The 26,248-nt window shown below is 35.7% G+C and overlaps 1 protein-coding gene across 3 annotated transcripts; it reads left to right on the top strand.

Annotated features, from left to right (window-relative positions):
- Positions 1–556: 556 nt before the first annotated feature.
- LOC127935502 (fibronectin type III domain-containing protein 5) lies at positions 557–22,980 on the top strand. 3 transcript variants are annotated; one of them, XM_052533421.1, is made up of 6 exons: positions 557–818; positions 11,595–11,710; positions 14,673–14,871; positions 19,399–19,488; positions 20,585–20,769; positions 21,294–22,980. In XM_052533421.1, exons 1-5 carry the CDS (start codon positions 743–745, stop codon positions 20,722–20,724), a joined length of 621 nt encoding a protein of 206 aa, XP_052389381.1. In that variant the 5' UTR covers positions 557–742; the 3' UTR covers positions 20,725–20,769; positions 21,294–22,980. The 3 variants fall into 3 exon arrangements, with proteins under 3 accessions (XP_052389381.1, XP_052389383.1, XP_052389384.1); XM_052533423.1 differs by lacking the exon at positions 21,294–22,980 and having other exon boundaries at positions 20,512–20,763; XM_052533424.1 differs by lacking the exon at positions 21,294–22,980 and having other exon boundaries at positions 19,399–19,522; positions 20,585–20,763.
- Positions 22,981–26,248: the final 3,268 nt, after the last annotated feature.

Below are 26,248 nucleotides of genomic sequence, written 5' to 3'. Positions count from 1 at the left end.
AATATTATTTGAATAGGATTTTGTGTTACAAAACTGTTTGGCCTACTATTAAAGCCTCCCTCAACCTTTGGTTTTTTGGGTCACAACTCAGTTTGAGAGTTATTATTTAGACCCACTATCGGTCTAAGTACACTCCTTTCTTATTCTTCAATTCCAGTTCTTTTTCTTTTATGAAGAAGGTCTTTATTCGGGTGTGGATTATCGTTCAGACCACTGCTGGAATTTGGACAGTGTGGTCACATGGTGCCTGTTACTTTTCTCAACGCTGATAGCGCGGGCGAATCACAGGCGTTCGTGATTACAGAAAATAGTATTCTATTTAGCCTTTATACAAATATTGCTGTAACTGAATTATAGTTTATACGTCAGAGTTATAATAATAGATTTAATCCATTATGCTTTTTGGCGCTGAAATGCTCTTGAAACCCAACTTAAATTTAAGTGCGTTTAAATAGAGGACTCGATTTAGTGAGCCACCGAGCGCCCCCTGGAGGAAGTATTCATAATGTCCCATTGGTGATGATGACATTTGCCATCCAATGGACTCACGCAGTCCTTTCCAGTCGACTTTCTGCGGCAAGTACAGAGTTTAGATCCAGTGCTCTTCTGGACTGATGCAGGAATAAAAACGGCAATCAGTCGCGAATGTTAAACACATAGTCGCCGTCTCATAAGTTTAAAAATATCGCGAGTAAATGGGATTCAACGTCTTCCGAACAGAATGTAAAGAATTCCTTGAAGGATGTGGAGAATTAAAGGCTCGTGCGCTGCGCTGTTATTGTTTTTGGCTTATATCTCCGTGTCCTCGGTTAATGCCGGTAAGTTTGCGTGATTGTACTCATTTTGTAAGGAATGTAATTATTATATATGGTTATTATTGGGCTTTTGCGCACGATATGGAAAGAGACATGAAACAATTTACACTATTTTTGCATGCATGGACAGAAAAGCAACGGATTTATCTTTTAACTAGAAAGTGCAATGCATTCTGACATGTTTCACATTAGCACATAACAGACAGGTTGCGGGTATGAGATGAATAAATGATGCGCTACTACCTGTTCAGCCCTCTATTGGGAAGCACAAGACGCTCGTGGCTTTCCACTGTTCATCCAAACTGCATGTAGATGCTGTGAACAATTCCTGTGATCCTAATTGATTCTGTTCACAGAGACAGTAGAAACCTGGTCGCCAGACAGAAATGACAGTCTGAATGCAATAGATCATTTTAGGGCATCGGGCTTCTGGTTAATGTGTCTGGACGCGGACACATTTATAGTAGGGTACTGAATTTGTTAAATGGGAAACGATCTGATAACTAAACAGCTTAATAACTAGAGCAGAATAATGATTGCTTTAGTTGTCAACGTCACAAAGCAATCTCCTTCAATCGTATTTGCGTTTGTCTTTCTCCATTAATTGATCCTTTCAAAGCAATATATCATTTATATTCGATGCTATAATGCGTTTTCTCTGGCCTGGATATCCAGAGAATCATGCATTTGATTATTTGTATTCGTTTTGCAAACCTGAAAATATTACCTGGTTTCATTAATACAGAAATGTAGCTATATGCAGATAACAATATTAGATTGATGGCAATATAATTATTATTATTTTTTTTTTTTTTGATTGTTCAGCCTTTTCTGTTATCTTGTTTTAAAATACTGATAATTAATTAAACAGCTTGGAAAGAAATTAATATGGTAATTTACTTTAGTAAAGTGCTTTATAACTCAATTTCTCAATATAAAAAGCTTAGATATGGAAAATACAGTGCAAACAATTTGCACGACAATCTGATGACTACAACGTTTTAATGCACATTATTCTATTTATTTTATTTTATTAACTAGTGCCAGTTTTAACAGAAAACACAGAAACAAAACCATCACGAAGCATATTGAACGCAATGGCACAGTGTAAATGTAAATATTCATCATAATGAGCAAGTTTTCAGAAGTTTGATCCCCATACTATATGTTTGCTTTAAGTTTTATTTCTGTTTGTAGTAGCATGAAAATGAGTGCATCACGTAATAAAAAAATAAAAATGAAAATAATAAAAAAAATATTAGAAGAAAAAAGGTAAAATATATCAGCAGTAATTAGAAATCACTTTGAATTTGCTAATGTCGTGCTGCTTGCTACACTGCAAAAATGGTAACCTTCAATTGTTACTAGAGCTAGGCTATTTCTATACCTGATTTAACCCATTTAAAGTAGATTTGGTGGTATAAATGTATTTAAATTGATATATTTTTGTATTGAATAAAGCAATTCAATTTAGATATTATGATTTTCATGTTATCCTTCTTCAGCGTATATGTGAATCTGTAACACCAAATATGCACCACTATTATTGTGATTATTGTATATTGTGAGTAGATTTGTTGATGATATAATGATGTGAGCATTGAATGTTTTGTGGCTTGCATTCTGTATGTAATTTTACTGACAAAAACTTATGTTGCAAATTCCAATTCTGCAGTCATTTTCACCCAAGCCAGAGACATTATATACACTGAGCGAGTTTCAGCAAATGCTTTTTCCGCCCCTTTTTTGATTGACAAGACATAATTGGTTCTGCTCATTAGCTGTTTTTAAATGATCAACAGAAAATTCAATTAATCGGATGATAAATTGGTGCATCGTTAATAACAGACGTTGAGAAACTGACAAGACTTAAATGTAAGGCTTACTAGAGGAAGTCACCTGTGATTTCATTACAGTTGTTTGGTAAAGGAGGGCAGTCTGCTGAAACAGTCTACATCAGCAACACCTGTTTGGCAATCTGAGAACTATTAAATTAATTACACAATATATAATGATGCAAAAATAGAAGTGCATCATAAATAATAGCTATATATCTGTCATGACATTTATGAAGTGTAAACGTGCCTGTCTGTCTGTGGGAATAAGAGTGCAGCGTGTGCTACGTGATTACAGTGTAGTGGCTGTTGATGTGTAACATTATGTACAGATTAACTGTAATAGACATCCACGGCTGACAATACATACAAACAAAGCACACTGAACCATTTTCACTCAGCTTTTCTAGAGAGGCGACAAAGCCTCTGCCCATACGTCTTTATACTGAGGCTCTGGCAGTGATGCGGGATGGAGGAATATTAATGAAGAGAGGAAGTGACATTTCCTCACCATTATGAAAAGAACACAGTTTCAAACAAAGAAGCAACAGAGGAAGCAGGTGAAACAAGTATGTCAGAGAATAACTGATCAACTTAAGAGGCTGTATATGGTCTTATTACAGGCCTGGTATGTTTTGTTATGATGCCTGTGATGAAAGGCAGAGGTGCCCCCGCAATGTGCAACGCGGAGTTCCTGGCTCCTCGCTCTCATGTTTGTTTCATCTGACAGTGTCAGGCATCTCATCAAAGCTACAGGAGGACACGGTGAATATTTAATGAGTCTGATGTTGTTCAATGGGGCAAATCACTCCTGTGCATTGCATATTAGAGCAAATCTATGAGTTTATCTCTACAAGATTTTGTTTTTGATGCATTAGGGATGTCAGTCAGTCAAAATGTTAATTGCATTAGATTGTTGAGTTAATCATGATTCATCGCATAAGTTTCTAATTAACTGATAAAAGATTTGACATTAAAGGTATAATTTGTAAGATATTTGCAGTAAAATATCCAAAAACCAATAGGCTAGTTTTATATATTTTGTCCAGCTGATTACTAACAATATCTGTATTGTTTTCAACTACTTGTAAATCATGAGAAAATTCCCATTCTAAACAGTGACACGGGGCAGTGCAGTCGCCTGTAAATGACGTTAGTTACTCTTTGTTACCGCCTTTACTGACGTAGAAACCACATGACAACAGTGTCGTGGACAAATGCGGAAGTAGCTTCACGACAAACTTCAACTAGAAATAGATGCCGATCTCGTTTGTGTTTTACTCGACAGGCGAGTTGTTTTGATTCGTATCTTTACAGAAAACGTATGCTATTATAACGATCAACAAGATTAGTATTATGGGGCATACACGCCAAATGCAGGGCATCGCATCTCTAGACCCGCGCGAGGACGCGTCTGATCCATAGTCTGATTGCGTCTTTGCATTGCCTTTGTATGTAATCTACTCGCACAAATTGTTAAACTCGCGATAAATCCATGATTTATCTTTCCGTCTCTTTGATGTCCATCAGCGCTTGGTTAGAAGACAACAAATCCCATCATTCCACGCTGCTTCTTAGCGTCATCAAACCATGTGATTGTTATTGTTTTGGTAGTGCTCCCTCTAGTGGCAGGTCATACAACCTGTACTTTAAGGCTGATGATACTTAAATAGATAAGCAAAAAGAGACATCAACATATCGTGTGACATATGTGTATAAATGTAGTTTGGTGAGGCACATGAAGCCTGATTTGCTCAGATGTTTGGAACTGTGGTGAAGTGGTTAATGTATTTTACAGTTTCACTCAATGATATTTGCTGAAGAATCAAGGACAATGAAACTAATGAAAGAGATAAATGGCCAATATATATATTGATCTTTTTAATGTCTTTTAAAGAAAACTCATATGCTCAACAAGGTGTTCCTTTCATCAAAGATACAGTAAAAACAGTAATATTGTGACAATTTAAATAACGTTTATATTTTAATATATGTTGAAATGTAATTTATTACTGTGATGTTAAGCTGAATTTTCAGCATCATTACTCTAGTCTATAGTGTCACATGAGCCTTCAAAAATTATTTTAATATGCTGATTGATTAGTAATTGGTACTATTGTTATACATTTTTGGTAAAATTATAAACCTTTTAAATGTAACTTCTGAGTACAGTGTCCTTGGTGTATGGAATTATTTATTTATCAGAAAACCATTATTTTCAATTTTCAATATGTTAACATATTGAACATATATATTACTTTTTACTTTATATAAAAAAAAGGCAGTCTTGGTGACAATGACGGACTTCATTCAAATACATTAACCATTTATTCTATTATAAACATTTGACCGGAATATATATTCTCAAAAGAACAATGTATTTCTGTAAAATATGCCATTTATACAGTAAGTTTTTGTTTGTTTGTTTGTTTGGGTCATATAGGGTTTCAATAAATGTCACTAATTTTACTTTTTAGAATTATTCACACAAAATTAACAACTTAGTAAAAAGCACTAATTAAATTATGATGGTGGATACTCACTGGCTGATATTACTCACACACTAAATATTGTGAGGTCAGGTGGTGCACACACTCCAAGCTAAGATGTTATTAGATGCTGGAGGGAAGCTGTTTGAGTTGAAGGCAGGCCATGGGTCTCTGGATCAGAGACTGGGATTTGAATCACAAGGGTGTAATATTCTCAGTCTAGAGGTCAGCTTGAGCTGTGAAAAACTGCATCCTGTCATCTCTGACATCATTGAATTGTTAATCACAGACTCGGTTTTTCCTCCCCATAAGAGAGCTTTGCTAGATTATTCTACAGTAAGAAATAATCTTGCAGGTCAAGGAAATAATGGATCATTGGTCTAAGCTGCTAGTTTCTTTTTTTCACATTTTTACCTCTCACGGTGAGGCTATTTCTTTGACTGCTATTATTTTTTTTATTCTGAGCTAATGATATTTTCAATTAGCTAACACTCACAGAAACCTTTCTGTGTTTTTGGATTTCCATTAAGACATGAATTAGTATGTTTGTTAAGATTTTCCTAACGGACTGGTCTCCAAAATGTAGATAGATCCAGGTTTCAACATTCATTTTTGGTCCACAACAAAACCTAAATCTAAATGAGGAAAAACGGTAGACGTATTGTTGTTATATAAAGCTAATTATATTACAAATTCTAACCCCGAAGGTAAACCTTTAACATTTTCTTTCTTTTTATTTTTTATTATTGATTCTCCAAATACATCTCTGAATTTCCTCAAAATGAGATTTGTTTGATCTAGTTCACTTTTGGAAATTTTGTTCCCAAAGTCACATCTGAACACAGACATCTGCTGATTTTTGGGAAATGTTCTGAATTCAAATCTCTTTATTAAGGATGCATTCAGAGTCAGAGTAAAAACTTCTACATTGTTACAAAAGATTTCTATTTTAATTAAATGCTGTGCTTTTTACTTTTATATTCAACATTCTAATCTAAAAAAAGTATATCACAGTATCCACAAAAATATTAAGCAGCTTAAGTGTTTTTAACATTTACAGTAAGGAGAAATGTTATGAGAAGTTACATGCTTCACCTACAATGATGGGACGTGTATAATTTGCCTGTTTTTGGCATGTTTTGGCAATGCAATGTTATTAAATCGGTCGTGTAATCGGTTTGTGCTGCACCATAATCAAGTTTTGATCAAAATCAGATTTGACCTGACGGCCTCATACAAACACACACAAACAATTTTTCTCTGCTCAAAAAATATTGCATTTACTCTGAAACAAAATGGCACAACCTCCGCCCATCAAACGAGCCTCGGGTTACTCTTTATAATGTGACAGAGCCTTAGCTCCTGACCAAAATGTAAACCAATAAATATCCCTCCAAGGCTTCCTGCAGTGCTAAGCTACATATTTACGAGGGCCATGTCCAGGGACCGTGGATGCAGTCCAGCCAAGCCAGAAGATTCACCTCATAACCTGGGCTCCCTAAATCATGTTTGCGGGTCTAGAAAACGAGTATCACCGGATGCCAACCTGACTGCACACCCCTCAGACCAGAACCAGAACGCTCATGCTTCTCACAAGGGTGACTGGCAAATGTGATTGTGAGTCGGTTTGACAGTTTGAAAAATGAATCACATGAACTTTTCCAAGAGACAGTATTCCTAAGCAGTGCTCATGGCGAGATTGAATGCCCTGAGAGTCCATACATTCAAATCACGTTTGTCTCCGCAGACAGACTAATACACTTTAGGTTTGGTGTCTGGCTGCAAGCCAAGGACCTATAGAACATGAATCTCATGAGTGGAGCCATTACCAACCGAAGGGATCCAGAAAGACTGAATGAACATCTTCAGCCCGTCTAGGGCTACATTAATGTACTGTATGTGTTAACGTCATGTCTGAAACCTCAACTCTTCAGTGGTGCTAACAAATGTGTTTGAGGCAGCTTGACCTTATTCGTTTTTAAGAGGGTAATTTAAGTTGAAAGGCATCACCGGTGAGCATTAGGTGAAGCCCTGGTGTTGAAGGCTTTTAGAAAATATCCAAATAAAAGGCTAATTATTTGTACAAATGTGTACAAGTGGCTTGATTATAGTAGCTTTAAACTAGAATAAGAAAATTTAAAACCAATGATTTTGCATTTAAAGGAAATGTTCTCCACCCCCCCCCCCCCCAAAAAAAAAAAAAAAACATTAAAAAAATAACGCTAATGCCATATCCCAAATGCTTATGATTTTCTTCCATGGAAACCAAAAGAAGTAGTTTAGAAGAATGTTCATGCTGCCCTTTTCCATACAGTGAAAGCATACAGTCACCAAGAGGTAATAAGACCCTATTTAAGTACATAGAAGTAAAAATATGACTTGTGCAGCATCTTTAGAGTCTTGTGTCATACAATAGTTTTATGTGAGGAAGACACCAAAAGTTGTTATTCGCTGAAAATTTTATTTTCCAAAATAGCTCTCAAATCTCATTTGCACTTGAGCGTATTCATTTCTGTGTTGTAATCAGTCATTGTAAATTATTTAAAAAATTAGTTTGTTCCTTACACTAAGTTATTGTCTGACTTAAAATAAACAATATATTATTTATATACTTTACTATTAGAGGATTTATTAATATTTTAATTTAATTTGGTTTTTCATTTTAAATTTAAATTTTAGTAATTTTGTTAATGCTTTTGTCATTTTTGTTAATTTCATTTCTATTTAGCTTTAATTATTTTTGTTTCAGTTCTACTTTTTAATAATTTCAACAATTAAATGTTTCTAGTTTCAATTTGTTGCCAAACTGTTTTTTTTTTTCAGTTTAAGTTTTCATCTTTCTTTTATTTCAGTTTATTTCAAATAACAAAAACACTTTTTAATAGTTTTAGTTTACAATAACAACATGGCAAAGATGTGACACATACGAAAAAAAATGACGTTTTGTGTTCTATATGGAGAAGTGGTTTAAGCGGTTCAAAACAACATTAGGACATAATTAAAATTTTGGGTCAAACTAACCTTTTGCACAGCTAGATTTCATGAACGATGAATTCTGGGATGTGAAGCATCAAAAAACTACAGAGGCATGTTTCTGAATGCATGTTACATTACTCCCCTCTTTAAAGTATAATGTATGACTGTTCCAAACACATCCTGCCCAGTGGGAGACATATTGTGTCCTCAGGGATGACTGGCTTTCTGTATCTGTCATCCCCTTTAAATACATTATTTCCCATCTGTAGGGTGTGAATTCGTTACATTGTGATGGATGGCGTTGAGCAGACAACCATTTCACTCTGTAGGCAACGAACATTACTGATGATTAGACCTGTACACCTCCTATTTATGTAAAAGCATATTATCATTCTGACAAGTGATGACACAACTTCTGATGTTCCGCTGCAAAACATTTCCATTTAATTCATGAAAAAAAAAGCCCAATGTCCAAACGGCGACTGGCTTTGTGTACTCTAGACAGTGCCAGGCCATTTTCTTTGTTTGATAGGCCATCAAAGACAAAGAGGCTGGTTCAGATAACAATCTAAGAGCTCCCACACAGTAAATAACAGTAAAGAGCAGTGGAAATATTGATTTAGAGCAAACATGGAGCTAAGCATCAGGGCATTTCCATCAGCCAAACCACACTGTTCATTTCTGCATTAGAAAAAGAATGCAGAGAATGACAAAATAGAGTAGACAGAATTAACCATTTGGGGTAAAAAATAACTGTTTGTGTTCTATATGGAACTGTATAATTCATAATTTATTAAAAACATGCATGAGAGTATCTTAATAAGAATGTCATGGCTATGTAGTTGTGCTTGGGTGTAATATGTGAATTCAAGTGACTGTATAGAAACACTTTACCAATACATGAACTGGAAATAAGTTGTAAGGGTTATATGAAATAAGTATTGTAATTTCAGTTCAGTATATGTGTACATTCTGTGTACTTCATACAGGCAATTAACTTGTGTATGGTAGTCTATTGTGTTCAAACATACAGAAAATAAAATACTTTTATTTTTTAAGCATGACAACTCTTAGAACAATTTTAGAAAGTAATGGATATGACAATGTTTATGTATTTGTTCTCTACAGACTAGATCTACTACATACACTGCTGCAGCAGAGAAAGTTTGGACTTGCTGTCGATAGACTCACTTCAGTGAGCATGTAATATATTCTGCTGCTTCATAAATATCTAGACAGGTGGTGCTGGTGGAGGTGGAGGGTTTCAGAGGAAGGTATGCTACGTCAGGACCAGCTTACAGCGAACACTGAACCAGACTGTTTAAATGTTGAGCAAGCAATCTAATTGGCTGCAGAATACCAACCAGCTTGTGTTTGAAACATGTCTGATCTCTCTCTCTATAAATTCTATAAAGCTTCATTGTATTAGGGGTGTTCCCGACTAAGAATTTTCATAGTCAAATCGGAATTTTCTAATTGTGCCGATATTCGACTGATAGTCGAATCATATGTTTGGGGGTGGGGCAAAATACATTGAGTCGAGTCAGTCATTCGACAGCCATAATTATTGGTGTTAACACAAAGGGAAAATGAGTAAAGAACGCATGGCAGATACAGCTGGGGTAAATAATGTTTTATGTTTTTATTTAAAGATAGTTAACACTAAACATCAGTGAAACCATTCTTTTTTTTTTTTTTTTTTTTGCAATAGTGCTCTCATTATAAAGTTAGCCTATATGACAGTAGTTATTAATGTTCTGCATTTCTGTTTTGAGCTGCATGCGCTGAAGATTAGCAGTAGAGTGACGCATTTGATAGCAAGTTTTGAATCAATGGGATTAAACTCATCATATAGGATACGCTTTGTTATTTATACAACATAACGTTAATATTAGGACTGCAAAAAGGGCCTGAATGCACATGAATGTGTCCACGCGGCTCTGAATTAACTCATTTTGTGAATGCGTTCTTCACGCAAAAACGTGCCGAAACATGGCAGCTAAACTCAAAGAAATTAATATTCTGCAGTGTTGTTTGTCCTACTTGCACCACACGCTGAGGAGATAATCACCATAGTCCTACAATGAAGCACTTGACTCAACAAAATGCATCTTATATCAGGTAAATAAGTGAAAGTGATGTGACATGTGGCCAAGTATGGTGACCCATATTCAGAATTAGTACTCTGCATTTATCCCATACAAAGTGAACACACACACAACCATGAACACACACCCAGAGCAGTGGGCAGCCACTCTATTTTTCTTTATTTTTTCGCTGTAGCACCCAGGGAGCAGTTTGGGGTTCAGTATTTTGCTCAAGGGCACCTCAGTCATGGTATTGAAGGTAGGAGAGAGCACTACACATTTTCGCCGCCCACCTACAATCCCTGCCAATACAAGAGTCGAACCCACAACCTTAGGGTTATGAGTCCAACTCTCTAACCATTAGGCCACGACTTCCCAGGCAAATAATAATCGTGGAAATAATATGTCCACAATATATATAAACCATTTGAAATGTTTTGAAATCACTTGTAACCTTCTTGATCTAAAAAAAAGTCCAGTCTCTGCATGTGTAAATTTGAGTCTTGTTAAGTTTTCAATCCATTCCTCCAAGATGCTTCTCTGTTAGTCACGGATTAGGGAAAGTGAAACATAAATCTTAAGGGTTGGTTGGATTTATTCACAAACTTTTAACATTTATTTGAAGCTTCTTTCTTTTCAGATTCTTATTTACAGCTTTATCATAATAGGCTGTATATTAACTTATTGGGAGAAAACCAGTAGTTCTATGTAAAATCAGACATTTATAGTCAAAATGGCATAATACTTACACCCCGTGAATATTCGACTGTGAGATTGGATAGTTGAATCAGTCTCCTTGAATCGGAGCATTGAATCGTCGACTATTCAGGGTCATCTTTACATTGTAAACATATTATTTATATTTTTTATATATACTTTTATCAACTGGACAGAGATTTTACTCCTTGCTTTTTCTGATAAATGGCTGAATAAAATAGTTTATACAGTTATCAAAAACTACTTTAACTGTTCCATTCTGCTTGCAGTAAAGCTAAAAGTAACGGTTAAAATGTGACAAAATGTGACATCTTTCTTTCTCATGAGTGCTTTTATATGTTTTTTGTTTTGTTTTGTATTTCAGCAGTAGACTAGGAAATTCAGTTGTTGTCATACACAATGAAGAGTTACAAAATAAGAATAATTCCAACAATCAAAACCCTTTTTTTTTTCTCAATTTCATTATTAAAAATTAACAAGCATAAACTTTGAAGTTCCTATGAAGAGAGTACATGCAACACACAGGCAAGCACATTTTCTGCAGTTTTAATATCTTTATTATTATTATATATATATATTTTTTTTTTGTATCATGAAAGAGTGTGTGAGAGGTCTTGTAGAATGTCACATCAGCACATTTTATGTCTTTCTGTCTGTTATATGTGTCATCCTCAGACAGTTTATCTGCTCCACTCAATGTGACCATCAAAGCACTGGAGGGGAACTCAGCGATAGTGACATGGGACATTCTGGAGGGAGACCCAGTCATTGGGTTTGCCATCACCCAGCAGGTATTGAACCAGTTTATAGTGCATTTTGAGTCCTTACATGTGCAAAACATGGCAAAATCACCTCATAACTCAAGTTTATTGAGGCAATATCATGGATGAATGCTAGTGTAAGCATGTTGATTATGTGTCAATCTAGTCTCTGTCTACTTGCTCTTCAAGGGCACATGCTGTTGATATTTTAGGTGGCCTTGAGCTTTCTGTACATGTTTTATGCATGCTTGCATTTGTGTGTGTGTGTGAGCAGATTTGAGGAAAGCAGTCTCTGTGGAGACCTCCGTAATAAGGACTGCAGTGACCATCTGCTGGAGTACAAAGCCATTACAGTTTGTCACCAAACTGAGCGAGACAGTTTCTGCAGTGTGCATGAATGTGTTTGTTTGTTAACTGTATATCTCCTTGTGAATTTCTTAGGTCACTTATCACGACTATGGGAATTCACTAGGAATGAATTGTGCTGACAGCACTGTTTATTAGTGCACACTGTAAATTGTATCTGGCAATGGCTCATTTAAATGCAGAGACATTTTTCAGGACACTATTAAATTAAACATTAAATAGCATGTGAAACCTATTTTACTTTTATAAGAATATGCATTTGAGTGAAAGAGGTAAGAGTGTGTGGACCTTGAAGTACTAATACTTTCAATACTGATACTGTGTAGAGAAAGTACTTACATGAAAATACTTACATGAAAATCAGTCCTAAATGTTTATTTTTAACTGGTGTTTTTAAAAATGTAGCATGAAAAATTCATTTGAAACCATGTTTTGATAATTTAAATTGGATTCTTTTGTATTTTCCATTTTAAATGTAAAGGTTTAGTAAATGTTTTATACATTTTACATAGTTTTTATTATTTTCATTTTTGTACATTAAGTTATACTAGGCAAGGCCAGATTATTTATATAGCACATTTCATACACAATGGTAATTCAAAGCTTTACATAAAAGGAAGTAAAATAATCATTAAAAATATTTATAATTTAAAATGATTTAAAAGAGTTAAACATAGAAAATGATTATACATGAAATACAGTACAATCAGTTCTGACGTTCTCGTTCAATAAATGCACAGCTAAACAGAGGAGTTTTGAGTCTGGATTTACTGCGGGCGGCATAATAACTGAAAGCAGACTGCCCTTGTCTTGTGTGAACCCTTGGTATTTCTAACTGACTTGATCCTAATGATCTGAGGGGTCTGCTAGGTTTATATTCAGTGAGCATATCTGCGATGTATTTAGGTCCTAGGCCATTGAGTGATTTATATAAATGAGTAAAACTACTTTAAATTCAATCCTAAATACAACTTTTTTAGTGTAAAGTGTAAAGACCTGAGGACTGGTGTTATATGCTCAGATTTTCTGGTTCTAGTCAGTATCCTGGCAGCAGTGTTCTGGAGGAGCTGCAGCTGTCTAATGATCTTTTTGGGAAGGCAGGTGAAGAGCCCATTACAATAGTCCACCCTGCTGGGGATAAAGGCATGAACAAGTTTCTCCAAGTCTTGACTGGAAACAAAGCATCTAATTTTTTTTAGACAATAGTGTGCTGATTTAGTTACTGCTTTGACATGACTACTGAAACTAAGGTCTGTCTCCAGAATCACACCAAGATTCTTGACTTGATTTTTAGGTTTTTGACCCCTAGAGTCAAGGTATGCATTCACCTTGAGGACTTCAGTGACTTCAGTTTTTTTCCTTGTTTAACTGAAGAAAGTTCTGGTACATCAGTTTTTTCCTTGTTTAACTGAAGAAAGTTCTGGTACATCCAACTTTAAATTTCATCAATGCATTGGCAGAGGAAGTCAATAGGACTGTAGTCATTTGGCAATATGGCAATAAGGTTAGGTAAATCTGGGTGTCATCAGCATAGCTCTGAAAGGTCATTTGGTTCTTTCTCATTAGTGGGAGCATATACAGGTTATACAAGAGTGGTGCAAAAATTGAGCCTTGTGGGACTCCACATGCCATGGATGTCCACTTAGACTTATGCTCTCCTAGACTCACGTAATAGCCTCTCTCTTCTAAATATGACCTGAACCATTTGAGTACCATCCCAGAAAGCCCAACCCAGTTTTCCAGTCTCTTTAGAAGTATGTTATGATCAACAGTGTCAAACGCAGCATTAAGATCTAATAGTACCAGCACTGATATATTTCCAGAAGATTATTTATTAAATGTATTATCTTAATGAGCGCTGTCTCTGTGCTGTGATGCACAGCAAAATTAAAATTATATTTCTTTGAGCTATGGTTTATTTTATTTCAAAAAGGTTATTTGTATGGTAAGTGGGAAGAAAATTAGCTGTATTATTACAATGGATATTAACTTTTTTATTTTATTTTTATGCTTGCACAAACAGAGCGCAGAGAGAAATGATAGAGAAACAATATTTGTTATATCCGGTTTCATGAGGTGACATTTTCATTTGCAATTTATTTATTTGAAGTTATTAAAAACATAAAACATAAAAGTGATCATGTTCTGGAATTGGTTTTAATGATAGATGAGAGATTTAAATACCAAGCGAAAATAGAAATCTGATCATTTGCAGTATTGTCAAAATTAAAGATAAAAAATAACACATTTCAAATGTATTTGTTCAATAGTGATAATTACCTATTTTATCTTCCCAAACAAAATAAAATGACTAAATACATACATACATAAATTAATGGTTGGATCATTGGATATTGGAAGGGAGAGAAAAATATTGACAATTGATGTCAACCAAATAGTAAAGTATTCCTTACTGATTATAAGAAGTATTGCAATGACAGTTTTTTTACATTAGATTAACATAAACTGATGAATTGTTCACAAGTAGACTAGGAACATGTACTGTATAAGAAGAGTAAATAGGATAAATATTGATTTCACATTGACTTTAATGGTTGTGGCATCAACCATGTCTCCTTAGATTATCAGCACTCTTAAGTTTTTTTATTCATTTTGATGTTTATAGAAAAAGGACGTTCGTATGCTGCGATTCATCCAGGAAGTGAACACCACCACTCGTTCATGTGCATTGTGGGACTTGGAGGAGGACACAGAATACATAGTCCATGTGCAGTCCATTAGTATGAGCGGTACAAGCCCCCTGAGTGAACCTGTTCTGTTCCGCACTCCCAAAGAGTCAGAGAAACTGGCCTCCAAAAGCCCAGGTAAGTCGGCACTTTTTTTTTGACATAATAGTCCAAAATGCAATAATAGTTCTGGAAATTATTTGAAATAGTACCATTTTGGAAATTTTGCAATTCATATCCTGCAATTGCAACATTATTTAGCATATCTAAAATGCTAATTTTTGACAAAAAGTTGGGACACTGTACAAATTGTGAATAAAAACAGAATGCAATGATGTGGAAGTTTCAAATTTCAATATTTTATTCAGAATACAACATAGATTACATATCAAATGTTTAAACGGAGAAAATGTATAATTTTAAGCGAGAATAAGTTGATTAAAAAATTTCATGGCATCAACATATATCAAAAAAGTTTAGACAAGGCCATGTTTACCACTGTGTGGCATCCCCTCTTCTTTTTAGAACAGTCTGCAAACGTCTGGGGACTGAGGAGAAATGTTGCTCAAGTTTAGGAAAAGGAATGTTGTCCCATTCTTGTCTAATACAGGCTTCTAGTTGCTCAACTGTCTTAGCTCTTCTTTTTCGTATCTTACTCTTTATGATGCGCTAAATGTTTTCTATGGGTGAAAGATCTGGTCTGCAGGATGGTCATTTCAGTACCCGGATCCTTCTTCTACACAGCCATGATGTTGTATTTGATGCAGTATGTGATCTGGTATTGTCATGTTGGAAAATGCGAGGTCTTCCCTGAAAGAGACAACGTCTGGATGGGAGCATGTGTTGTTCTAGAACTTGGATATACCTTTCAGCATTGATGGTACCTTTCCAGATGTGTAAGCTGCCCATGCCACACGCACTCATGCAACCCCATGCCATCAAAGCAGATTTCCATTACAGTAGCTTTCCTGTATGTAATGCAGTGCCGTCTATAAGGGCCCGAAGATCACTTGCATCCAGTATAGTTCTCTGGCCTTGACCCTTACACACAGAAATTGTTCCAGATTTTCTCAATCTTTGGATGATATTATGCACTGTAGATGATGATAACTTCAAACTCTTAGCAATTTTTCTCTGAGAAACTCCTTTCTGATATTGCTCCACTATTTTTCGCCACAGCATTGGGGGAATTGGTGATCCTCTGCCCATCTTGACTTCTGAGTGACACCGAGAGGCTCTTTTTATACCCAATCATGTTGCCGATTGACCTAATAAGTTGCAAATTGGTCCTCCAGCTGTTCCTTATATGTACATTTAACTTTTCCAGCCTCTTATTGCTACTTGTCCCAACTTTTTTGGAATGTGTAGCTCTCATGAAATCCAAACTGAGCCAATATTTGGCATGACATTTCAAAATGTCTCACTTTCAACATTTGATATGTTTATGATATTTGTAAATTATTCCATTCCTTTTTTACTCACAATTAGTACAGTGTCACAATTTTTTTTGAATCGGGTTTGTACTTTCAAATGTGGATTCATGTAGGGAATTTCGGGAATATCAGTTTAAAGTTTAGTGACAGTGAGTGAGGACTGGGGCTGTTAAGCTCCAAAAAGGCAAAAAGCTCCATAACAATGTCATAAAATGAGTGTATATGCCATATTCCAAGTCTTCTGAAGCCATATGATAGCTTTGTGTTACGAACAGATTGAAGCTTAACACGTTTAGCAGATTCTTTTTTCCAAAGTGACTTACAAATAAGGAATGAAACAAAATGATTCACGCTAAGGGGGCAATAACATGAGAAGTGCTGGAATAAGGAGTACAGGCACTGAGTACTGAAATTAAATTTATTGTATTATTGACTGAATTTTTTTGACTACAGCTGTACTTCTGTGTGAGATGTTCAATTACGAAATTGCTATGTCTGACTCACAAACAGTTTATTCTATGAAGTGAGATCTTTCAATGAATAGATGGACCAAGCTTATAAAACGCCTGACTGATTCATAGCTTACAAATGCATGGACCCCATTTATGACCTTTATGGTGCTTTTTGAAGCTTGAAATCCCCAAAATCTATTTATTGCAATTGCATACCTAGTAGGCCTATTTTATATATATATAACATTTGTACAGCTAAAAAAATATTTTCATTTGAAAGATGACTAACTGTCAAATCACTTCCAGAGAGGGGGGAAAAGACACACACACACACACACACACACACACACACACAGCGGGGAGGGGGTTATACAACCACTCTAAAAATGGTGTTGTGTCATAATTCAGGCCATCAAGTGTTCACTTTTGTGAGTTTTACCATTCATTTTTCTGTTACTAAGCTTGTCTTATCTAGAGCAACACACAATACAGTCAGTTTTTCTGTTGTATAATCTATTTCGATGACCTACTTACTCGGACAAACATCTGCTGGGGAGAAACGCTTGCCATTTTGTGGGTGAGCATCAGTCTTTGGCACTGGACCGTACTGATGACATTTGGTGTCAAATCCTCAGTCATGCAGGTTAGAGTCGCACAGGATCCACACGGGAGTTTCACTGAGGTGTAACCTCAGACATCAGTGAAATGTCAAATGAAGATACCTCTTCTTCCCTCACATCCATGTTTTTGAAAAACAGTGAACCATGATAAGGTTTGAAGGAATGATACAAAAAAATATAATAAATATGATAAAAATAAAATGTGATAAAGAAATTATAAATGTAGTGCGCGTATCATTTGCACTTCATTTCAAAAGTTTGGGGTAAGTAAGAATTTGTAAATGTTTTGGAAAAAAAGTCTCTCACAAAGTCTGCATTTATTGGATACAAAAATACAGGACAAACTGTATTATTGCTAAATATTATTCCAATATACAATAACTGTTTTCTATTGGAATATACTGTCAAATGTAATTTATTCCTGTGATGTCAAGACTGAATTTTCAGCATCATTACTCCAGTCTCCAGAGGTCACGTTATTACTCAGAAATAATTGAAATATGCTGATTTTCTAATTATTATTAACATTAATGTTGAAAACAGGTGTGCTGCATAATATTTATAATGCAATAATTTTTTTTAAAGATAAAGAGAAAGTTCTAAAGAACACCATTTCATTTGAAATGTGTGTGTGTGTGTGTGTGTGTGTGTGTATATATATATATATATATATATATATATATATATATAATTATAGATGTCTTTACTGTCACTTTTGAAAAAAAAAATGCATCTTAACAGAATTAATTTTTAATTTCTAAAAAAATAAATAAAATAAATAAAAAATACATTTTGAATGCATTTGCCTTGTTGTCTAGATATTAATTTTGGTATTTATTTGTGTATTTATTTTTAACAAAAATTATATTGATCATCTACTAAACAGCTTTTATAGGTTTGCATCACTAAAACACAATATTATATTAAACCACTGTTAAACATTATAATATAACACACATTGGGCCAAAAAGTCTAAATCCAATTTTAACCCTGAAACACATTTAACTATTTTGAACCATTTTAAACAAAGAAAAGTGTCAAATTAGTATAACATATTTCATATTCTGAACTTTTCTAAGTCAGAGGTTATTGCTTACATTATTTTAGCAACATAATAAACACAATTCTAAAATAATAATAATAATAATAATAATAAAAAAAATGAACTCTTCACTAATGTCATTTGTGATGGATTGGGGGAAGAAATGTGCTTGTGCCCTGCAGAGAGTGGTTTACGGATGGCTAACTCTTAGCTGACGCGTGTGTCAGTTAGATAGCAGGAGCGTTTACAAAAAAAACAGTTTAATCATCAGGCATTAGTGCTCACGTTACACTCTAATTAATCAAGCGAGCACCATTACAGTTCACTAAATACCAGAGCGGCTAATAAACACAGACAGTTAATCTTTCCCTCCGTGGGCCTCCCCTCTCCACCGCTTCAGGGTGGCTTCATGTTGTTTTTCTTACTGGACTCATGACATGTATTGATGTCGACGGTGAGCTGAAAAATGCTCCAACTTTTCCCTTTCACTCAACGATAGGCATCCAATAACATTTCAGTTTCACCTGAAGGGTATCGACGTTTTCTTCAGAGAATGAAGAGGCGCACAAAGAGACGAGGGTAACTTCTCCCGCTCATTGTGAAACTCTGCGCTTCTGCTCCTTCAGATAAGCAGGATGCTGAAGAACTTTGCTATTCCCTCTGCGGTTAAATCAGTGAACACAGAGCAGAGCGCAGCATACAGTTTCTTTTAACTAACAAGGCCTTAATTACATGGACGCTTTCAATCTCTAGACAAGAAAGTGACCCCTGAGGTCTCGTCTCAGTGAGAGGAGAGCTCAACTCTGAAATGATCCTCTAGCATGGCTTCTGATGAGCTTCCACTTTTGTTTGGCTGGAAGTAGTCAGTTTGATGAAAACGATTGTGATTTTTGACAAGAAGTATGAGGGTTTGGTCATATCTGAGCCAGAGAAGAATGTTTACTTTATGCTTTATATTCTCTTGAGGCTCAATTAAGAATTAATTATACGTTTGAGGATGGTCTTAATTCCTTGAATAATTCTGTTGTGGTTTGCATGTCGTCACGATGCCTGAGCTTTGATAACTGCAGAGCTGTGCAAATACGCGAATGGACTGTGATTTGTTTGATTTGACACAGATGAAGTGACCATGGAGGAGGTTGGCCAGGCCGCCCAGCTCAGGGCTGGAGAGCTCATTATCATCGTGGTGGTTCTTGTCATGTGGGCAGGTAAGAACGTGACCAGCAATCAAGCAGTTTCCCGGTGAGAATCATCTTACTGTTGACACTTTGACACATTCACACAAATGTATTCCAACATTTGAAAGGCATCTACATTTGATTCCATTTGAAAATGTCAGACTGAGTGTGATTTCTTGTGTTCACACTTTGATTAACCGATATAACATGAGAAAAAATAACATAAATACGATGGATATAGAATCAATTCAATACAATACATCATTTCTAAAACACAAAACACTTATAGTTTTTGTAAAGTTTTATAATAAAATTTATTTAGAAAGTTTAATATATATATATATATATATATATATATATATATATATATATATATATACACATACACATACATACATACGCACACACAAACACACACACACACGCAACTGCTTTAGAATTTTAGAATAAAGTTGATTCATTTTTTAATATATTTTATATACTATATATAGTTGTAAATAATCTTTTTTTTTTATGTTTCTACTTTAAAATGTAATCACGGTAAATGTTTTACTTGCCATTTCTTTGCAATTGTTGCAGAGTCTTTGTGAAATTTCCAAGCAATTTCTGAGTGAAAAATACGTTTCAAATCAAATTTCATTCATTCACATTCTGCAAGTTTTATGACATTTCTAACTCTGTGTGTACATATGCAAATGATGGTACACAGGGATTTGATATGAATGTCATCAAGTTTTCTTCTACAGTTTTCAAGATCTGTAGTCTTCAGTCATAAACCCTTCCTTTCTTGTAGAGCAGAGAAAAGAAGAGAATGTTTCTAATGATGTAATTGGGTTTTAGAGGCCTTCCTTATCTTTTATAATGCACATCAAATCTCTGAGAAGTCTAGAGAATAAATTATCAAACAGGACAGTACTAGCACTCCGTACACTTATGGCCACAGCGCAGCTCATCATTATTTTACTAGTCCAGCTATAATTGGCATGTTATTATTTGGGGTAGAATCATGGTGCAATCCATCATTACATTTTTTCCTTTCCTCTTTTCGACAAGGTTCCATCCATCCATCACTTCGACTCTCTGAATCGTTTTTCTCTCTCACTTCCTCATGCCTGTTTGTGCACAGGTGTGATAGCTCTGTTCTGTCGCCAGTATGACATCATCAAAGACAACGAGCCCAACAATAACAAGGACAAAGCCAAGAACTCGTCAGAGTGTAGTACCCCAGAGCACCCTACGGGGGGACTACTGCGCAGCAAGGTCTAATTACGCCTTCCCCGGTGGCAATAATAGGCTTTAGCCTCAGGACAGGTATGTTCACTTGTTTGTGTGCTTGCTTGACAGTATCGAAAATACTAAAATATCACACCAAGTTTGATCTTTTGTTGTTTGGTAGTTAAAAAAAAAAAAAAAAACATTTATTTTTATTCATTTTAAACAATCTGTAGGTATTCTTTCACAGCAAGTGAATTATAAGTATTCTTATAATGGACGTTTTTCTCACTTTGTCTGCCATTTTGGATTTATTGGACTACCCATCAATGCACAACAATGTATTGCTCATATAATTAACCCACCCACCTTTTGGAACAGTCTTTGTTTCAGTTTCACATCTACATGTATGATGCCTTAAACCGCTGCCCAGGCAGTTTCACTAGGTTTTGGAACATAGTGCATCTATCGATACCTGTGTGTAGCCGACTGATAATAAGATGCACATTTAGTGTCCTAAGCACACACTGTTCTTTTACTGCCTTGCGAGCAATAGTTAGATTTCCTTAAGGGAATGAGGTCTATGTTCATTTAACTCTCATTTTGTTTTGTCTTCCCCAAAGTGCTCTGAGACAAAACAAGTAAGCCATCAAATCACAGAAGTTGTGAAGCCCACCTCTCATCCTCAATCAAACGACCTTTTAGTATTCCCATCGACCAACATGAACTCTTTGGTGCTTGTCTGTTTGGCACACTGACACAAACTTGAGGACGAAATGGACAAGACGGTTCCAGAACTGAAAACTTGAGCCGTTTGGAGCGAGCTGTTGAGTTTCGATCCACAGCTGCCTCAGCTGAAAGACTCAACCCCACTGTGAGCTGGAAAACCAGAGACTCCGCGCCACCAGGAGTGTCTTTGGCTCCTGTGTAGACTCACTGAGATAAGGAGAAACCTGCCACCCTGCATAAACCTGAAATAAACCAGGAAGGTGCATTGTGAAAAAGAGGCAAGAGCGTTTTTCTAAGCTCACCGCCATTATCAGCTCCGAACCAGGAGCAGGTCTCTGGCAAGGCTGACATTATGATATTTCACTTCAATATCTCTCCATCTCTTGTGTATTCGGTTCCTTTATTTTCACACTTGTAGTTTTGATTTCTTAACTCCATTATCCTCCCTCCAGCAGCCAATCACAAACAGTCTGGATAATTTGATGTGGTTTAATTGGTGCAGTGGGATCTTTCTTCTCAGCACTCTCGCTCTCAGGGCATTCAGGAAAACATCCACAGGAAAAACGATGGATCACACTGGCCGTGTCACATTCTTCCACCTGTGGCCCAATCACAGCAGATTGATGATGAAGAGCTCCATATAATAATAGTGATAGAAAACTTATTTAACCACTTGTGTGTTGAGTAAATCAACAGCTTGCTGTCTCTAATGAGCACATTACTGTACAGTGATGGTCTGGTCCTCATATTACATTCTTTAGCATATATGTCACAAGTATGGCTATTTATCGCTTTTATGTGATGCTATGATATAGGTGAGTGCCTTTTTCTACAGGCTTTCTTTTAGATTTCTTTCCCTTTAAACAGTTCAGCCTTAAAGTTGACATGAAATCAAAACTGACCTTATATTTACTTTCATGCTACACCTTCCTAGTCTTATTGGAATTGATTCCTCTGTTATGTTTTTTTTTTTTTTTTTTTTGCAATCCATTCAATTCTTGATTGATAATTCCATTTTCACCTTTAAAGGTTGGGAAGGCGATTTTGGAGAGACTAGATCAATAGTAAGCTTTCTTTGCATGCTTTTTCTTTAAGCATAAGATCCCACCCTCCCTGCATTATCATTCTCCAAAGCCATGCCTCCTCCAAAAACACCTGAACGCAATCAGGCATAGCAGAGGCTAACCAGCGACACAACAACAGACACCGTTGGTGGAGAGTTGAATGCAATGCTGTTAGATTACCTCATGTCTCATTCACCGATGAGAAAACATTACAGTACAAAGCACATAATATTACAATAATAAGGCCTTCCATTCTTGCTCAGTCTGCAATAGAGAAATGGAACGCACTTGATGACGTATCATGTCTGTGTGAACAGGGTGCACGGAGGTATCCTATGCTAATACATGTTGACAGGCAGGTAGGACAGATCTGACTGGATGAAGATTTTTTGGTCCTACACCTTCCACAGACCATACAAAAAACATAGAAATACATGTAGACCACTTAATCAGTGATTGCTATCAGGATGTGAAGAGACTTGCCACCATCGTAAAAAAAAAAAAAAAAAAAAAAGAACTACATCACCTACCCTACCTTTAACATGTAAATGTGTCATTTTATTTATTTTGGGAATTAATTCTTAATTCTTGGCCACAATATCAGTTTTTCCTCCTGCATTTCGTATGGGACTATATATATATATATATATATATATATATATATATATATATATATATATATATATATATATATATATATATATATGTTACATCTTTTTTTTTTTTATTGTTTTATGCTAGACATGGTTTTTGTTAATAAAATTTATTACTTTTAAAATCGTTTTTTATTCCTGTTGACAATTTAATTGACAACAATTGAAAAATTTAAACCAGATATTCAAACATTTTATATACGATCATCAGATGATTGCCTCACCAAACAGAAAAGGGTAAGTAAATTAAACTGCTAACAAAACACTTCAGTTTGCTCGTTTTCATTCAGCTGGTCATTACTGAAATATATTTTTCTAAGATTTGTGTTCTTTAAATCATTGTTAGTTCATTGGTAACATTTTGCAATGTTTTTAATAATTTCCAGTCATTTTCAGTTAAAACATCATGATGCACATTTTATCTTTTTTTTCACTATTGTAGACACCATTTTTTTTTTTAAAGGTCTTTGTAAACAATAATTTGGCTGACAAGATCACATTACAAAAGCAAAAGGGGTTGTCAGCATGGTTCATGTCAACTTTAAATTTCCTTTTATTAAGAAGTATAAGAAATGTATGCAATACCAGGCGAGCAGTCTTGTCTGTTAATGCAGTGGTTCCCAACCCTGGTCCTTGAGGCACCCCAACACTGCATGTTTTGCATGTCTTCTTAATCAAACACACCTAATTCAGGTCTTTAGCTCATTAGTAGAGACTTCAAGACCTGAAATTGGTGCATCAGAGAAAGTAGACATGAAAAATGTGAAGTGTTGGGGTGCCTCCAGGACCAGGGTTGGGAACCACTGTGTTAGTGCAGGGGTTTTCAACCTGTAGTTTGCAACCTGTGGGCAGCACCTGTCAAGGGGGGTGCTGGCATCTGTTCATTCAGAGGCATACCCTCCAGTAGCCTATTTATGAATATAAGCTAGCAAATCTTTAGGCATCCACTAGGGGACAATCTGATTAGTCCCACTGCTAATCAATTGAAAAGCAGCGTTGGCTCAAGTATCAGACTGATGCCACATCCGCAAGGAGACACTTTTAGCTGTATACGCATACATTTTTTATCGTATAGGCGTTTCGTCCACACTGATCTGCCGTATTGGGAGAGTGAAATCAATATTTTTTGAACGGGGTCCCTAAGTGGGTAAATCTGAAAAAAAATCCCTTGCGTTTTTGTGTGGACAGCAAATCCGTACATTTTCTGAAACTTTTTCTGTAGTGTTCCACATTCGTTTGTATACCACATGCAAGGTTTATACGCATAGTCCAAGTCTTCTCCATTTTTAGTGCATCTCTGTGACAGAATTACAGTGCCACAAACTGGTCTGGCATGTGTACAATATTTTTTTTTTTGTTTCGATTTCATGTGGATACAGAAAAAAAAAAAAAAAAAAAAAAAACACCTTGGATAGGGAAAGCTCTGGCTTCGTGTGGATGTAGCCTGATACTATCAGTCATGCTTATTGACATTGTAAGATGATTTACGGTTAGCCGTGTCGGGAATCCAGCAACATATTGGCATGTTGCTATCAGAAACAGGTTCAGCCATCACATTAAATCAGGTAATATATTTATTATCAGGTTATATATTTGTATATATTATAATTACGCATACTAAACCAGGGGCAGTCCTAAACCCTTTTTAGACTACAGCCCCACTATGTCATCTTAGCCCCCAAAAACTGGCGCTAGTGAAATTAGAAAAAACTGGGGGGGCACATGCCCGAAAAGGTTGAAAACCCCTGTGTTTGTACTTTACTGTTTGACAGGATAGTGTTCTTGTCAGCTAGACTGAATAAATCCTCACATGTCAGGAATGAAGAAAACTGTGGTCAGAGGTCTAGAAAACATTGATTCCCTTAGCCGTTGGTCATTTGGGACTCCACGTGATCTGAGTACAGGACGACATTGCAACAGTTCGACTTTAATAAGGTTACAGACCGTATGCATTTCCCAAGGACGTGTATTAGATAGTAAGTATCTGATCTGAAGAACAAAACCTCCCATTCATCTCCAAACCAAGCATACGAGTACACAATGAGCAGTGGAATTGAAATAGGGCAATCTCATTTTTCAAATTCATAGAAGAAATTAAATTTAATACTTCTATTTACTTTCAGTATAGAGGACTTCGGGTTGGGTGGCCATTCATATTCAAAAGCCCTCATTGTCAGGATGCACTGCACCATTAATCAAGCATGTTGAACGGGACCTGAAGGAATCTCAGAACAATTAAACATTCTCGCATTGGTGACCATCACCTTCTCATCTCTGTCACGATGGCGACAGGCTAACGTACTCTCCTCTCACTCCGCTGCCATCTACAAGTCATCCGCACCTTCGTTTTTCATTCCTGCCTGAGGAGGAAAGTGTATATTTCTTTTTAATGACTGCTAATTAACCTTGGCCATGGGGAAGACAGCTCAGGCAGACTGCTGGGTGAAAAATGGCTCATATCAATATTCTGTCTGTGTGGCTTACGCAGAAGCACAGCAGGCTGGGTGTGAGGACTGGCTTAAACCAGAGAGGACCGGCCACGTGTTTCAGATGCTCAGTTTTCAGACATGTGTTGAGGTCTTGTATTAACCGGCAACATTTTCATTCAGATTATTGACCATTTCATTTGAAATAGACACAATGAACAGATGTGGGCTGTGTTCGGAGTGGAATACTAGTGTACTGCTTACCGCTTGCTTTCCAATTTATGGAAAAATGTCAAATAAGAGATGTTAAAAATCACAACTTGGTTATTCATCAACTGGGTATGGAAGAATGAGTCTGTATTCCTTGCTGTTTTGCCATATTATATACTGCACATTTTGGCACATTTTATGAAACCTTAAACAGCACAACACATTTCAACATTCCTAATAATAAGAAATGTTTCTTGAGCAGCAAATCAGTATTAGAATGATGCTGAAAAATCAGCTTTGCATCACAGGAATAAATTACATTTTAACATGCATTAAAATAAAAACAGGTATTTTAAATTGTTTATAATATTTTAAAATGTTACTGTATATATATATATATATATATATATATATATATATATATATATATATATATAAATGCAACCTTGCTAAGTATAAGAGACTTCATTTCAGGAACATTTTCTAATTATTTTCA

Source organism: Carassius gibelio, chromosome A19, assembly GCF_023724105.1.
Source record: "Carassius gibelio isolate Cgi1373 ecotype wild population from Czech Republic chromosome A19, carGib1.2-hapl.c, whole genome shotgun sequence".
In the NCBI taxonomy this organism is placed as follows: Eukaryota; Metazoa; Chordata; class Actinopteri; order Cypriniformes; family Cyprinidae; genus Carassius; species Carassius gibelio.
The sequence above is the reverse complement of the archived record's forward strand: the minus strand, read 5'-3'. Positions and strand labels throughout refer to the sequence as shown.

Excerpts from the sequence above, each read along its gene's own strand:
- LOC127935502 (XM_052533421.1), top strand. The coding sequence starts at position 743 with ATGTGGAGAATTAAAGGCTCGTGCGCTGCGCTGTTATTGTTTTTGGCT. Across the intron at positions 11,711-14,672 it reads GGTTTGCCATCACCCAGCAG|AAAAAGGACGTTCGTATGCT; the intron begins GTATTGAACCAG and ends TGATGTTTATAG. Across the intron at positions 19,489-20,584 it reads GGTTCTTGTCATGTGGGCAG|GTGTGATAGCTCTGTTCTGT; the intron begins GTAAGAACGTGA and ends GTTTGTGCACAG.